The sequence below is a fragment of the Chiloscyllium punctatum genome, chromosome 10 (assembly GCF_047496795.1).
Source record: "Chiloscyllium punctatum isolate Juve2018m chromosome 10, sChiPun1.3, whole genome shotgun sequence".
NCBI lineage: Eukaryota > Metazoa > Chordata > Chondrichthyes > Orectolobiformes > Hemiscylliidae > Chiloscyllium > Chiloscyllium punctatum.
The window spans coordinates 118,502,782-118,519,226 of record NC_092748.1 but is presented as its reverse complement, the minus strand read 5'-3'; the positions used below and the strand labels follow the sequence as shown (position 1 = coordinate 118,519,226).

The 16,445-nt window shown below is 41.9% G+C and overlaps 1 protein-coding gene across 1 annotated transcript; it reads right to left on the bottom strand.

The window, feature by feature from the left end:
- Nucleotides 1–1,964: 1,964 nt before the first annotated feature.
- Nucleotides 1,965–8,270, bottom strand: LOC140481815 (C-X-C chemokine receptor type 1-like). Its single transcript, XM_072578341.1, has 2 exons — nucleotides 8,232–8,270; nucleotides 1,965–3,427 (listed from the first exon to the last, which is right to left on the bottom strand). The coding sequence occupies exon 2, from the start codon at nucleotides 3,423–3,425 to the stop codon at nucleotides 2,346–2,348; it is 1,080 nt and encodes a 359-aa protein (XP_072434442.1). The 5' UTR covers nucleotides 3,426–3,427; nucleotides 8,232–8,270; the 3' UTR covers nucleotides 1,965–2,345.
- Between the last annotated feature and the right edge of the window lie 8,175 nt (nucleotides 8,271–16,445).

The window sequence follows — 16,445 nt, the reverse complement described above, 5'->3', positions numbered from 1 at the left end:
AGAAAGGATGAAAGGAGGACTTTGGGAACTATAGATCCATGAGTCTGACTTTGGTGGTGGGTAAGTTGTTGGAAGTAATTTTGAAAGATATTGATTTACATGCATTTGGAGAGGCAAGGAATGATTAGGGATAGTCAGCATGAAAATTGTGTCTCACAAACTTGTTTGAGTTTTTTGAAAAAGTAATCAAGAAGATGGGTGACGGCAGAGTGGTAGATTTTGTTTACTTGAATTATAGTAAAGCCTTTGACAAGGTTCTACATGGTAGACTAACTAGTAAAGTCAGATCATATGGGATTCAGGCTGGGTTTGCCAATTGGATATAAAATTGGCTTCATAGCGGGAGACAGAAAGTGATGGTGGAAGGTTGTTATTCGGACTGAAGGCCTGTGACCAGTCGTGTTCCATGGGTCTACTTTTGTTTGTCATTTATATAAATGATTTACAAGAGATATAGAAGGATGACATCAAAATTGGAGGTATAGTGGACAGTGAAGAAGGTTATCTAAAATTGCAAAGAAATCTTGGTAATTGAGTCAATAGGCTGAAGAGTAGCAAATGGAGTTTAATTTGGATAAACCTGAGGTATTGCATTTTGGTTAAACAAACAAGGGTAGGCATTATACAATTACATGCAGAGTCTTGGATAATGCTGTAGAACAGAGAGACCTTGGGGTTCAGGTACATTATGCTTTGAAGTTTGTATCACATATAGATCGGGTGGTTAAGCAGGTATGAGCACACTTGCCTTCATTGCTCAGGCCTTTGAGTATAGAAGTTGGGACATTATGTTGAGATTGTATAGGACATTGGTGAGGTCTCTTCCAGAGTACTGTGTCCCATTCTGGCCACCCTGTTATAAAGAGGATATCATTAAGTGGAGGGTGTCCAGAAGAGATCGAACAGGATGTTGCCAGGAATGGAAGGTTTGAGTTATAAAGATGAGCTAGATAGACTGGGATGTTTTTCACTGGAGGGTAGGAGGTTGAGGGGTGACCTAAGAGCGGTTTATAAAGTCATGAGTGATATTGATAAGATGAACAGAGGTGCCTTTTCAAGATTAGAGGGCATATTTTTAAGGTGAGAGGAGAAAGATTTAAAAAAACACGTGGGCATTTGTTTTATACATAGTGGTTCATATCTGGAATGTCCAGAAGAAGTGATGGATGCAGGAAGTTATAGCATTTAACATATATGAATAAGAAAACTTCAGAGGGATATGGGCCAAGTGCAGGCAGGTGGGACCAGTTTAGTTTAGGATTATGGTTGGCATGGTAAAAAATAATGACTGCAGATGCTGGAAACCAGATTCTGGATTAGTGTGGTGCTGGAAAAGCACAGCAGTTCAGGCAGCATCCAAGGAGCAGGAAAATCGACGTTTAGGGCAAAAGCCCTTCATCAGAGGCCTTTTGCCTGAAACGTCGATTTTCCTGCTCCTTGGATGCTGCCTGAACTGTTGTGCTTTTCCAGCACCACTCTAATCCAGATTATGGTTGGCATGGATTGGTTGGATCAAAGAGACTGTTTCCATGTTGTATGACTCTGTGGCTCTATGCTGATGCAAATAATTTCTGACATGCTTCAAAATATTTAATTCACAGAAATTATCCATATCTATTTATCTCTATTTCAATAAAAAATCTCAAAAATATAATGCACTGTACATCTTTCATCATAAGAGAGTAACAGAGAGTTACTATTTCAGGTTGGTGACATTTCTTCACAACATGATTGTTGCTAGACAGGCTGAGAATTTCCAATTTTCTCCATTTTTATTTTCCACCTCTAACATTCACATTAATTTGCTTTTTGCTTAAGGAAGTTTCCTTTTGAGAATGAAATTTGACATCCTTATCTGGACTGGTCTACATCTGACTCCAGAATCACAGCAGTGTGGAAGCCAATTCAGATAATTAGGGGACAGGCAATAAATGTCAACCAGTGCAATCCACACCCTTATTAATTTTGTTTTTCAAAGTTAATCAGATAATACAATGGAGATTGGTGACCATCAAGTCCAGAACTTGTACATTGGAAATTGCAAGCATTATTTCTGACATTATATACATCAGATATTAACACAGTGAACCATGCAGGATATGCCAATTTATTTTCATCACTTCAGAACACAGCATTAACACTGACTGAGTCTTGGGTAGCTCAAGGTAAAAACAATGACTGCAGATGCTGAAAACCAAATACTGGATTAGTGGTGCTGGAAGAGCACAGCAGGGCTTTTGCCCGAAACGTCGATTTCGCTGCTCTTGGATAGCTCAGTCCATTGACTTTATTTATTTACATTTGGTACCTTACTGATTGGTTGCAGTAACCTGACCACAAGGCTTCTATATGTTGCTTGAAATTAGTCCGGCTTCAGAGGAGGAAGATACAGATCTGCGATATATTGCCATTCTTCTTTGTTTAATAATTCCTTTACTAGCCAAAAGTTTGAGCAGATTCCTCCTGAATTTCACCCCAATGAATGCATATACAATTGGATTAATACAGCTGTGCAGGAATCCCAAACTTTGAGTTCCAAAGAGAGCTCTGTCAATGTGATTACGCTTCTCACAAGTCTCAGCAATGAGTTTGCTCCTCATCAGTGTGTCGATGAACACCGTAATATTGTGTGGGAACCAACAAATGAGAAAAGCCAACACCACCACGATGATGATTTTCATGGCTTTATGTTTCTGAAATCCCTTCGTTTGACACAGTTTCTGGATTGTCACACTGTAGCAGAAAACCATGGCAGCCAGAGGGATAAGAAACCCAATAAAATGCCGCAAAAATCTAGTGATTATTCTCCACTTTGCAGCAAATTCACCATCAAGTATCTCATAACATATCTTTCTGTTGGAACCAGGTGGAGTATATTCACCCTTGTACAAAACCAGTAAAGACAGGACAATAGCCAGCAACCAAACAGCAACACAAACCAGCTTGATTATAAATGGTCTCTTCTGCTTGTGGGCCTGCGTAGCGTAGACAATGGACAGATAGCGATCAATACTGATACAAGCCAGCAATAAAATCCCACTGTAGAAGTTAACTTCCTGTAACATGCTGATGATTTTACACATGGTATCACCAAATACCCAGCCGGATACGGCATCCACGGCCCAAAAAGGCAAGGTCATGGCAAAGAGCAAATCAGCCACTGCCAGATGAAGCAGGTAGACGTCTGTGGATAATATTGTGTGTTGATTGCAGAGTAGGACAATCATTACGATCACGTTGCCTGTCACAGCGAGGAAGCACGCCAGGCTATAGATAACAGCCAGAGCTGTGTTGATCCAATTACCACTAACTGTGAGGGTACAGGGACTTATGTCAGGATCAATATAAGTGTACCATTCACTACTGTAGTTGTAAAACAAATCACTGAAGTCCATGTCATCAAAATTAATGGTTATGCTTCCCATTTCTAAAAGAAACAAAGAACAGATCAGTAATTGAGAATAAAACGAATTCAAATATTAAGTCATTTTGAAAAATTCTGTAAAGATTGTGTGATTCTGGCTGAGTGCAAACTCTTCAAATCTGAAATTGTAATTATTGTTGGTGTGAATTGGAAAGGAATGTGTTGATCAAATATGAAAACTTGGACTTGTCCTATGAGAGACTTTTGATGTAGTGAATGATCAGCTACATAAACAAAATGCATTACAGTATATGGGTTTTCATATGAGGCTGATCGCAAATTTCAAACACATTAAAGGGAAGGAAACACTACTGCTTGAATTGAAATGGGTTCACAGACAGAAAGCAAAGTTTGAGTTACATTTATTGAAGCAGAAAGTTTTGCTCAAAGGGTTCATTGCTCGCTACACTTTTCTTCTGAGATGTCTTTTTAATACTTCTCCCATTACATTATTAGTCAAGACTGTGGTGCTGGAAAAGCGTAGCCAGTCAGGCATCCAAAGAGCAGGAGATTCGACATTTCGAGCAAAACCCTTTGTCAGAAAAGAGGCTTGTGGGTCGGGACTAAGAGATAAATGGGAGGGGGGGTGGAGTCGGGGGGAAGGTAGCTGGGAATGCAATAGGTGGATGAAGGTGAGGGAGAAGGTGATAAGTCAGAGGGGGCAGTGATGGATGAGTCCGAAGGGCAGTGCCGAGTTGGAGACTTGGTACTGGAATAACGTGGGGGGAGGGGAAATGAGGAAAGTGTAGAAATCCACCTTTATCCTGTGTGGTTGCAGGGTCCGAAGGCAGAATATGCGGTGTTCCTCCTCCTGGCGCCAGGTGGTAACAGTTTGGCAGTGGAGGAGGCCCAGGGCCTGCATATGTCCTCTGAAATGATCCGGAGAGACAAGACACCTTCTTGTGGATTGTTTCAGGGAACATCTCTGGGACACCCGCACCCACCAATACCACCTCCCACTCTGTCAAGGACATGCAGGTCCTGGGCCTCCTATACCACTAAACCTTATCTAATGTGCATGTTTCAATACCACCAGCTGACTAGTGTTAGCAAAGATAACTTGAACACTAAATGCAAACACCCCTGCACACAGCTTTCCCTCTCTTCACTGTGAATGGCCACCATGTTTTCAGGCCAAGATTTTGTCCTTTGTCAGTTTTAACCCTCATATCATTTATAGACTCTCCGGAATCAGGGAAGAAAACTCCACTCTCTCCTTGTCAGATTGCAGCAAATTCAACAAGTCACCAACACAAACTTTGCAAGAGTAAAAGTGAGACAAAAGCACCTGAGTTTACAGGTTCAACAGCTCAGCCTTTAAAGATCACTCATGTTTGTTCTTGGGCCAATAGGCAGGTTTCTGTTCAGATGGGAGTGTTAGGAGACAATGTCAACATGACCCACATGCTGCACAGAGCAGGCATCAAATCAGCCCGAGAGGCTAGCACTATAATCATCAGTTTTGTCATGGCTGGATGATACCATGTTGATAAGTGGGCTTGTGCAGGCATTCTGTACATGCACAGGAGACTTCAGATTAACAGCCTTTCTGGCATGGCTGGTGGAAGATGGCTGGCTCTCATTGAGATAGAATAAATTACTCTCTAATGCTGCAAAAACACTAGACAATGAGGCAATGCATTCTCTTTGTAATAGCTGTCATGCACTGCGTTCCGTAGCACCATAGATAATAATCTTCAGCAAATTGAATCATACCAAATGATGTCTAGAACTGATTGAAAACACTGGATACTGCAAAGGTAAAGGGCCCTGATAACATCCCAGCTGACAATAGCAGTGACATATGTAGCAATTGTAACCAGGTCAGTCAAGTGGACCTCATAGGATATGGGTTCCCTGATTGGGGCTGTTAATCTGGTCCTGGCTGACAGATACAAACAGGAGGGTCAGACGTTCTGTTTACTCTTGGGAACTATCTCTGAAGAAGCTGGATCAGTGTCAAGTAATCTCCCCATGTAAATAAATGGTGACTTGGTGACGGGATACCTCCCTTTGTGGAGTTACTTCATTGGCGATGAGAGAAAAGCACGCTCCTGAAGAGATTTACTTTCAACAGTCATCTTTGAGTTGAGGCAAGCATTCCTGGCATTATACCTTTACTTGTTCGATCCTGCCGTCGAAGACTGAAGCATTCCCAATAATCTTCAACCAGAAATGTCAAGTGGATCATCCATCTCAGCTCCCTTCAGATATCCTCAGCACCTTCTGCAAATTTAATTCATTCCTCATGAAATAAAGAAGGAGCTAGAGACACTGAATGCTGCAAAGGTTATGGGCCCTGACAACATTCCAGCAATAGCACTGAAGACTTGTGCTTCAGAACTTGCTGCTCCCCTAGCCAAACTGTTCGAATACAGCTACAATGCTACACCTACCCAACAGTGTGGAAAATTGCCCAGGTATGTCCTGTACAAGATTTTATGAAGACCTATAGCTGGTGTTGTGGTTGAAGTTGTTGGTTGGCTCGCAAATATTTCATCTCACTCCTGGGTGACATCTTCAGGTATTCCAGTTTTGCACCGACAGAACCATATAAATTCAGGGCAGATCACAATGACAGTGCTTCATCTGGGGGCTACACAGACTGAACGTGTCACCCAGGAAGGAGATGAAATGTTTGCAAGAAAATCAACCAGCTCAGCAAGCCAACCAACAACTTCTATGCCCGTACTCAAAAAGCAGGACAAATCCAACCCAGCCAATTACTGCCCCAGCCCATCAGAAAATCAAAGATTGTAGTTTCTGAAAATCAGAAACAAAATTAGAAATTGCTGGAAAAACTCGGTAGGTCTGACAGCATCTGTGGAAAGAAAGAGGACTTAATTTTTCAGATCCAGTGACCTTTTCTCAGAAACGGTCCGAAGGACTATTTTGAAGGGTCACTGGACCCAAAATTTTAACTCTGTTTTTTCTCCACAGATGCTGACAGACCTGTTAGTTTTTCCAGCAATTTCTGATTTTGGTACTGCTCCATCAGTCTACTGTCATTCATCATAAAGGTGATAGAAGGTGTCATCAATACTAAGACCATAAGAGTAGGAACAGAAGTAGGCTATCAGCCCATCAAGTCTGCTCTACTATTCAATAAGACCCTGGCTGATAATGCACAACTCTGCTAGCCTGCCTTTTGCCCATAACCTTTTTTGAATAGGCTAAATGGCTCAGCCTCAACATGATAAAGAATTCCATAGATTCACTACTCTCTGAGAAAAGAAATTGCTCCTCATTTCTGTCTAAAATGGGGTGACTGAGATTATGCCCTCTGGTTCTACAGTCTTGTACAAAGGGAAAGAACCTTTCTGCATCTACCTAGTCTAGTCTCCTAAGAGTCTTGGACTTTTCATTAAGGTCACACATCACTCTTCTAAACTCCAATGAGTACTCGACCAATCAATTCCAGCTCTTCTCACAAGTAAGTCCTTTTCAACCCAGGACAAACCAAGTCAACCTTCTCTGAAATCCCTCCAATCTCAGTTTACAAGACTCCCTTACTTTTAGCTTCCATTCTTTTTGAAATTAAGGCCACCATTACATTTCCCTTCTCTATTACCTGCTGAACTTCAATGCAAGCTTTTTGTGATCATTGATCCCTCTGTGCTGTAGCTCTCTACAGTCTTTCCCCATTTAATTAATATTCAACTCCACTATTCTTCCTGCAAAAGTGCATGACCTCACATTCTCCCACATTATGTCCCATCTACCAAGTTTTTGCTGATTCACTTAACTTATATCCCTCTGTAAATTCTTCATGCCACCCTCAAACCTGGCTATATCACATTTCATTTCTTTATTCAAGTCAATAATATTGTAAATATTTGTGATCCCAACACTGATCTCTATGACACACCACTTGTTACAGGTTCTGAACCTAAAAAAGTTCCCTTTATTGCTAACTCTCAGTTTTCTATTCATTAGCCAATATCTATCCATGCTAATATACTAGCCCAACAAAGTTGAGATTCAGGGAGAGCTTGTCAACTGGATACAAAATTGACTTGACAGTAGGAGATAGAGTTTGGTGGCTTGTTTTTCAGACTGGAGACCTGTGACCACCAGAGTTCCACAGGGATCAGTGCTGGCTCCATTGTTGCCTCACAATTATATAAATGATTTGGATAGAACTTAGGAGGAATGGAAGTTCACAGATGACACTAAAACTGGTGATATAGTCAACAGTGAAGAAGGCTATCTAAGATTACAACTATGATCAACTAGGCCAATGGACTGAGAAATGGCAGATGGAGTTTAATAGAGTCATAGATTCATAGAGACATGCAGCACAGAAACAGACCAGCTCATCTAACTCTTTTATGCTGACAGGTTTCCTAAATTAAACTAAATTCCATTTGCCCCTGTTTGGCCCATTTCCCTCTCAACTTTTCTTATCCATATTCCTGATCAAATATTTTTTACATGTTTTAACTAATTGCATCTATCGTTTCCTATGGCAGTTCATTCCACATATGAACTACCCTCTGTGTGAAAAAAAATGCCCCTCAGGTCCCTTTTAAATCTTTCACCTCTCACCTTAAAAATATACCCTCTAGTTTTGAACTCCCCCACCATAGAGGAAAGACCTTTCCTATTCATCTTATTTATAAACCCTTGTAAAGTCACCCCACAACCTCCTGCACTCCAGTGAAAATAGTCCCTGCCTATCTTTATACCCCAACCCTCCAGTCCTGGCAACATCCTGGTAAATCTTCTGAAACCTCTCAAATTTAATAATATCCTTGCCATAGTAGAGCGATCAGAACTGTACACGGTACTCCAAAAGTGGACTCACCAGTGTCTTGTACAGCCTCAATATGAAATTTCAATTTGCATTCTGTCTGAGCAATGAAGACAAGTGTGCTTAAGTGCCTTCTTAACCACCCTGTCTGTGACACAACTTTCAAGTATCTAAACTCCTACATCTCTGTGTTTGACGACACTACCCAGAGTCGAAAATCACAGGTCAGGCAGCATCCAAGGAGCAGGAGAATTATAATTTTGGCATAAGCCCTTCCTTGGATGCTGCCTGACCTACTGTGCTTTTCCAGTGCCACACATTTCGACTCTGACTCTCTAGCATCTGCAGTCCTCACTTTCTCGTAACACTACCCAGGGCTATACCATTAAGTTGTAGGTCCCGCCCTAGTTTGTTTTATCAAAATACAACACATCCCATTTATCAAATTAAACTCCAGCTGTCAAGCTACAACCCACATTTGCAACTGAATCTCAGCGGCCAGTTCCAATAGCAGTACACTTCTTCTATGGAGAAAGTGAGGACTGCAGATGTTGGAGATCAGAGCTGAAAAATGTGTTGCTGGAAAAGCGCAGCAGGTCAGGCAGCATCCAAGGAGCAGGAGAATCGATGTTTCAGGCATAAGCCCTTCTTCAGGAATCATTCCTGAAGAAGGGCTTATGCCCGAAATGTCGATTCTCCTGCTCCTTGGATGCTGCCTGACCTGCTGCGCTTTTCCAGCAACACATTTTTCAGCAATTCTTCTATGTAGGGAACACACACTTTGTTGATCAAATGCACATGAGGCCATAGACATTAATCTCTGTTACCTTATTAAAAATTCAAGCAAGTTAGTAAAATACAATTTGTCCTGAAAATGTTACATTTTGGCTTTCCTTAACAATCTGTATGTTAAGTGACTGTAAGGTTACTCCAATTAGTCATTTCTAAAAGCTTCCCCACTACCAAGGCTAAACTGACTGGCCTGTCTTTACTCAGTTTATCCTTACAGCCTTTTTTTGAACAGAACAGTAATATTAGCCTCCCAGTTATTTTGAAAGCAAATTGTAAGCCACAAACTGGTCATTTATCTCACTGCTATGGAAATAGCTATAGTTCTCAATGCAATAAATTAAAGAAAGCGGTGCAAGGTTACTGGGTATATAAGGGAATGAGAGTGTGGTGCTGGGAAAACACAGCAGATCAGACAGCTCCGAGGAGCAGAAAAAAGAATCAACATTTCAAGCATACACCCTTCATCACGAATGAGGCTTGTGGGCCAGGGAGCTGAGAGATAAACGGGAGGGGGGGGTGGGGTTGGGTGGAAGGTAGCTGGGAATGCAAGAGGTAGATGAAGGTAGAGGAAAAGGTTATAGGTCAGAGAGGAAATATGAGCGGATAGATAGGAAAGGTGATAGCAAATTTTGAGAAGATTTGAGGAAAGGTGATGGACAGGTCAGGAGAGCAGTGCCAGGTTGAGGATTTGGGACTGGGATAATGTGGAGGGAGGGGAAATAAGGAAACTGGTGACATCCACATTGATCCCATTTGGTTGCAGTGTCCCAAGGTAGAACATGAGGCATTCTTCCTCCAGGTGTCAGGTGGTAAGATGGAGGAGGCTCAAGACCTGCATGTCCTTGATGGACTGGGAGTGGGAGTTGAAGTGTTCAGCCACGGGGCGATGGGGTTGGTTGGTGCAGGTGTCCCAGACATGTTCTCTCAAACGACCACAAGTAGACATTCTGTCTCTCCGATGTAGAGGAGACCACATCAGGTGCAATGGATACAGTAGATGACATTGGTGGAGGTACAGGTAAATTTCTCTTGGACTGGAAGTACTCTTAGGGTCTTGGCCGAAGGTGACAGGAGTGGTGTGGGCACAGGTTTTGCACTTCCTGCAGTGGCAAGGAAAGGTGTCGGGAGGTGAGGGTGGGCTGGTGATGGTAGTGGTGGGGTGGGGGGGGAGCGTGGATCTGACGAGGGTGTTGCGGAAGGAATGGTCTCTCTGGAGTGCTGATAGCAGTGGGGAAAGAAATATATCTATGGTGGTGGGGTCTATTTTTGATGGCGGAAATGACGGAGGATGATGTGATGTATATGGAGGTTTTGGATTGTGACCATAAGAGGAACTGCATATAGTTAGTAAGCTTGCAGATGACACCAAAATTGGAGGTGTAGTGGACAGTGAAGAAGGTTACCTCAGATTACAACAGGATCTTGATCAGATGGGCCAATGGGCTTGAGAAGTTTAATTTGTGAGCGGCACGGTGGCACAGTGGTTAGCACTGCTGCCTCACAGCGCCAGACACCTGGGTTCAATTCCTGCCTTAGGCGACTCTCTGTGTGGAGTTTGCACATTCTCCCCGTGTCTGCGTGGGTTTGCTCCGGTTTCCTCCCACAGTCCAAAAATGTGCTGGTCAGGTGAATTGGCCATGCTAAATTGCCCATAGTGTTAGGTGAAGGGGTAAATGTAGGGGAATGGGTCTGGGTGGGTTGCGGGTCGGTGTGGACTTGTTGGGCCGAAGGGCCTGTTTCCACACTGTAAGTAATCTAATCTAAAAAAAATTTAGATAAATGCAAGCTGCTGCATTTTGGGAAAGCAAATCAGAGCAGGACTTATACACTTAATGGTAAGGTCGTAGGAGTGTTGCTGAACAGAGAGAATGGATAGGATGAGGGGATGAATAGGATAAATAGACAAAGTCTTTTCCCTGGGATGGGGGACTGCAGAACTAGAGGGCATAGGTATAGGGTGAGAGGGGAAAGATGTAAAGGAGACCGAAGGGGCAACTTTTTCACACAGAGGGTGGTACGTGTATGGAATGAGCTGCCAGAGGATGTGGTGGAGGCTGGTACAATTGCAACATTTAAAAGGCATCTGGATGGGTATATGGATAGGAAGGGTTTGGACCAAAGGGTCTGTTTCCGTGCTGTACATCCCTATGACTCTATGACCAGGGGGGAGTTCTGCCCTTGTTGTGTTGGGAGGAGTGAGGTTCAAGGGTGGAGGTGTGGGAAGTGGAGGAGATGTGCTGAAGGGCACCATTGACCATGTGGATAGATGTCTGTGGTTAGTCAGTCGCTGGAGATGGAGATGGAAAGATCCAGGAATCTGTTCCACCTTCCTCTTCGGCCTATCACCTTCTCCCTCTCTTCAACTACCTATTGCATTCTCAGCTACCTCCCCCCCAACCCCATCCCCCTCCCATTTATCTCTCAACCCCCGGACCATAAGCCTCTTTCCTGATGAAGGGCTTATATCCAAAACGTCAATTCTCCTGCTCCTCAGATGCTGCCTTACCTGCTGTGCTTTTCCAGGACCACACTCTCAACTCTGATCTCCAGTATCTGCAGTCCCCAATTTCTCCTAGAAGAGGGAACATAGACTAAAACTTTCTGAGGACTTTATCAGATCAGCTTTGATTTTATTGAAAAGCACAGCAGTTTTGAAGGGCTGAATAGCCTATGCCTGCTCCTTATTCGTATATTTATATGTACACTTAATAAAAACAGAAAATGCTGGAGTTCAGCAGGTCAGGCAGCATCTTTAAAGAGAAAAACAGAGTTGAAATGTGAGCTCTGTCAATGTCTCCACAGATGCTTCCTGACTAGCTGAGTATTTGCAGCATTTTGTATTTATTTGTCTTATTTCCATAATCTGCAACATTCTGTCTTTTCACAAAGTCATAATGCTCCTGTAAGGCTGTCTGGGATGAATTGAGAATTACAAAAGACATGGATTAACCTAATTTTCTTTTCTTCTCATACTTGTGTCAGAATAGAGTCAAACAATTTGAATAAATATTTATTTTAGGTCTAGTATGCAGTTCCATAAGATATCATCTCATGAGCAAAAGAAAAATTCTTTCTTCTCTTGATTCTCTTCATAAAGTTATTTTTTATAGTCCATTTCTTATTTATTTAATTATTTAATCTAATTTATTGCCAGAGATCTACCAACCATCTCTAAATCAAATCAAATCAGATGTCAAAATATTTACAGGAACTCTCCAATACATGTTGCACAAATAAGCAAAATAATGTCTGTCAATTGGATTGAATTGAACAGTTGATTAAATATACGTACCTTCTCACAAGATAATTGATGTTACCTGTCTGACTGTAAGTTGGTAAAATGATTGGCTTCACTGTTTAACGTGCCAGATGCAAACGAGAGAATATCTCACAGCCTAATATAATGTCTACACAATGTTTGGTGACACAAGCAAAGCTTTGTACAATAACAAAGTATGAGTCTAGTCAAATTGCAATACATGTTCTGTAAAATGGGAAGAGTGTTGCAAGGCGTTAAGAAATTGAAAGAAGAAAATACAGAATCTGAAAGAGAAGTGACTCAAGAGGTCTGGGTAAAATCCATGAGAATATGTTACGCATTGTACTGTTAAAAACAGGTCATAACCTGAAATCACACTATTATGGATGTCCATTTTTGCAACGTGTTTGTTAAATTAGGGTGAGTGTTTGTTCCTGATTGTAATTTCCTATGAAACTGATAACTCTGCAGTTTGTAAACCTTGTTCTGAACTCCCTTTCATAGGGTGTGGTATTTGACGACAACAGCATATGGGTTATGTTCACTATAACAGTAATCCAAAGTCTAGAGTACATAAAAACATAGAAACTTTAAGCAAGAGTAGGCTATTTGGCCCTTCAAGCTCATTCCACCATTCAAAATTATCATGGCTGATCATACAATTCATTCTCTCGTTCCTGCAGTCTCCCCATACCCTTAGATTCCTTTAGCTTGAAGATCCAAATGCCCAATTTTAACTCACTCGAAATGCATTCATATAGACTTAACATCTGATGGAGTTTTGACCTCACCATGACAGTCCGACAACTGTAAAGAGAATTTGGAAAGAAAGCCCTGGTATCAGTCAAAAAAACTGTTGAATAATGAAAACAACTGATTAATATCCTATGGAACGAAGCTTGATGTCCTCAATATATGGTATCCACCCCACAAAAAATATTTGTCTCTGTACTGTCAACTAAGTGGCCACAATTAGGCACCTCAATTAGAGCTATTTTGAAAGGGCATGTCAATGTTGTTTATATATGGTGCACTCCAAGTAAAATTATTTAGGAAAATCAAAAGAAAAGACAGAAAGAAATAAAGAACTTTTAGTTAATATTCCCATAAACTTATTAACTAAGTTATAAGCAGTGGATTGCCTTCGAATTGCAGTCATTATTGCTACATGAACAAACATTGTAGCCGGGACAAACAGAAATTAGATTAGCCTTGAGCCAATGTGCTTTGATTGGTTATGGGAGAAATGTTTGCTTGGATTAAAGTAAGGTTTAGGCTGGGGATCTCCATGCTGTCTTTTAAATCATGATATAAGATCTTTTAGATCCAAGTGAGCCAGTGTTGGGGCTTTGCATGATCAGAAAAGAAAGGTCCTATCTGGAGTGAGAGGCAGTCCAAGTAAGTATGTCGTTTGGGAAATTGGAGGTAATGGAGGAATTCAGTGCAGAGAGGATGGGGTTGTTTTGTGCATCGTTTTTTGGATCATAGTTTATAAGATTTTTTTTCTGAAAGGATAACACAAAATTAAGCGGCTCAACACAAAATTATGACATCACAGATAACCCACAACTTCATTTGTTGGTGACAGCTACTAATTTGACTATCTATCATAGGTTACTTTCAGATTGAAGATAAATTGGGCAAGTATTTACAAGTTACAAAACTAAAAGACTAGTCCAATTTTTTTTTAAAAATCAAATGAAGAACTAAGTAATTGAAATAGAGATGCTGGGCCAGACGATGTGTTGTTAACTGTATGATGTAGGAGCTGGGAGATCCATTATGGTTCATAGTTAGCGAGTTTGGAGAAGATTTGTAGCGCCGGTTGAGGTTCTAGATGGAAGTTAGCTCACTGAGCTTGAAGGTTCATTTTCACATGTTTCATCCCCATACTAGGTAACATCATCAGTGAGCATCCAGTGAAGCATTGGTGTTATGGTCTGCTTTCTATTTATGTGTTTAGGTTTTCTTGGGTTGGTGACATAATTTCCTGTGTTGGTGATGTCATTTCCTGTTCTTTTTCTCAGAGGATGATAGGTGGAATCCAAATTGATGCATTTGTTGATACAGTTCCGGTTGGAATACCATGAGCAAACTGATCCATAGTATCATGGTACCCAGAGCTATTCAAGACAGGGGAGAAAAGAGAAATGTAGACAATAGACAATAGGTGCAGGAGTATGCCATTCGGCCTTTCGAGCCAGCACCACTATTCATTATGATCATGGCTGATCATCCACAACCAGTATCCTGTTCCTGCCTTATCCCTATAACTCTTAATTCCACTATCTTTAAGAGCTCTATCCATCTCTTTCTTGAAAGTATCCAGAGATTTGGCCTCCACTGCCTTCTGGGGCAGAGCATTCCATACACCCACCACTCTCTGGGTGAAGAGGTTTCTCCTCAACTCTGTTCTAAGTGGCCTACCCCGTATTTTTAAACTGTGTCCTCTGGTTCTGGATTCACCCATTAGTGGAAATATGCTTCCTTCCTCCAGAGTATCCAATCCTTTAATAATCTTATACGTCTCAATCAGATCCCCTCTCAGCCTTCTAAACTCAAGTGTATACAAGCTCAATCGCTCCAAACTTGCAACATATGATAGTCCCGCCATTCCCAGAATTGACCTTGTAAAGCTTCGCTGCACTCCCTCAACAGCCAGAATGTCTTTACTCAAATTTGGAGACCAAAACTGCACACAATACTCCAGATGTGGTCTCAGGAGTAGTTCTAATAGGGGATAATATTGTTTGGATGATAGATGCTCTGCCCTGTGGCCAGGATTGAGAGTATCAGGCTTTGTTGCCTGCCCAGTGCCCAGGTACAGGATATCTCATCTGGGCTGCAGAAGAATTTGGAGTGGGAGGAGAAAGATCCAGTTGTTGTGATCCAGGTAGGTACCAATGATTTAAGTCGAAAGAGGGAAGATGTTCTGCTGAGGGAATATGAGCATCTAGGGGCAAGTTTAAAAAGCAGAAGCAAAAAGATGATAATTTCCGGATTACTAGCTGAGCCACAAAGTAATTGGCACAGGGTCAATAAGATTAAAGAGGTAAACACATGGCTGAAAGATTCATGTGGGAGAAATTGGTTTGAATTCATTGAATGTTGGCTGCAGTACTGGGAAGGTGGGAGGGGTTCTGATGGGATGAATCTCATGCTGGGTCTTGACTCCTGGCAAATGGCATAACCAGGGCTGTGGGTCAGGCTTCAAACTAAATAGGGGGGTGGAGGGGGTAGATCCAGTTGCATAGAAAATTATGGAAAACGTTAAATTTGGAGAGGGCTCAGCAGAGGTTATTAAAGTTTCTCAAACAAGTAATAAGACAGAGAATATTGAAATGGTCAGCAATTTCACTTCAGGCATAGCAGATATGGGGCCAACGGTGAGAAGGGGTCAGTCAATGCAGGACTTAGTGTGTTGAACTTGAATGAATGCAGTCTATGTCACAAGGTAAGTGAGCTTGTAGCATAGATTGAAATTTCCAGACACAGTGTTGTGGGTACCACAGAGGTGTGGCTGCAAGGGGATCAGAGCTGGGGACTGAATATGCAAAGATACATGTCCTATTGAAAGGAAGACAAATGAGCTTGGGGTAGTGTTGCCTTGTTAGTAAGGAATGGAGTGATTTGGAGCCAGAAGGAATAAAATCTTGTGGATGGGGTTGAGGAACAGCAAAGTAAAAAAGACTGTGATCGGAGTTGTGTATCGGTCTCCTAGCTATAGTCAGGATGTGGGGAGATGAGTAAACCAGGAAATAGAAAGGCATGTGAGAGACACTATTACAAGATTCATGGGGACTTCAATATGCAGGTGCACTGAGAAAATCAGAAGGTAGAAGATCTCAAGAAAAGGAATTCATGGAGTGTCTACAAGGTGGCCTTTTGAAACAGCTTTGTGTTAGAACTCACTCGGAAACAGGCCATTTTGGATTTGGGTGATGTATAGATTAGCTTCCCCTACAGTGCGGAAACAAGCCCTTTGGCCCAACAAGTCCACACCAACCCTCCAAAGAGTAACCCACCCAGACTCATTTCCCTCTGACTAATGCACCCAGCACTATGGGCAATTTAGCATGACCAATTCACCTGACCTGCACATCTTTGGACTGAGGGACGAAACCAGAGCACCCAGAGGAAACCCACGCAGACACGGGGAGAATGTGCAAACTCCACACAGACAGTTGCCCGAGGCTGGAATCAAACCTGGGTCCTTG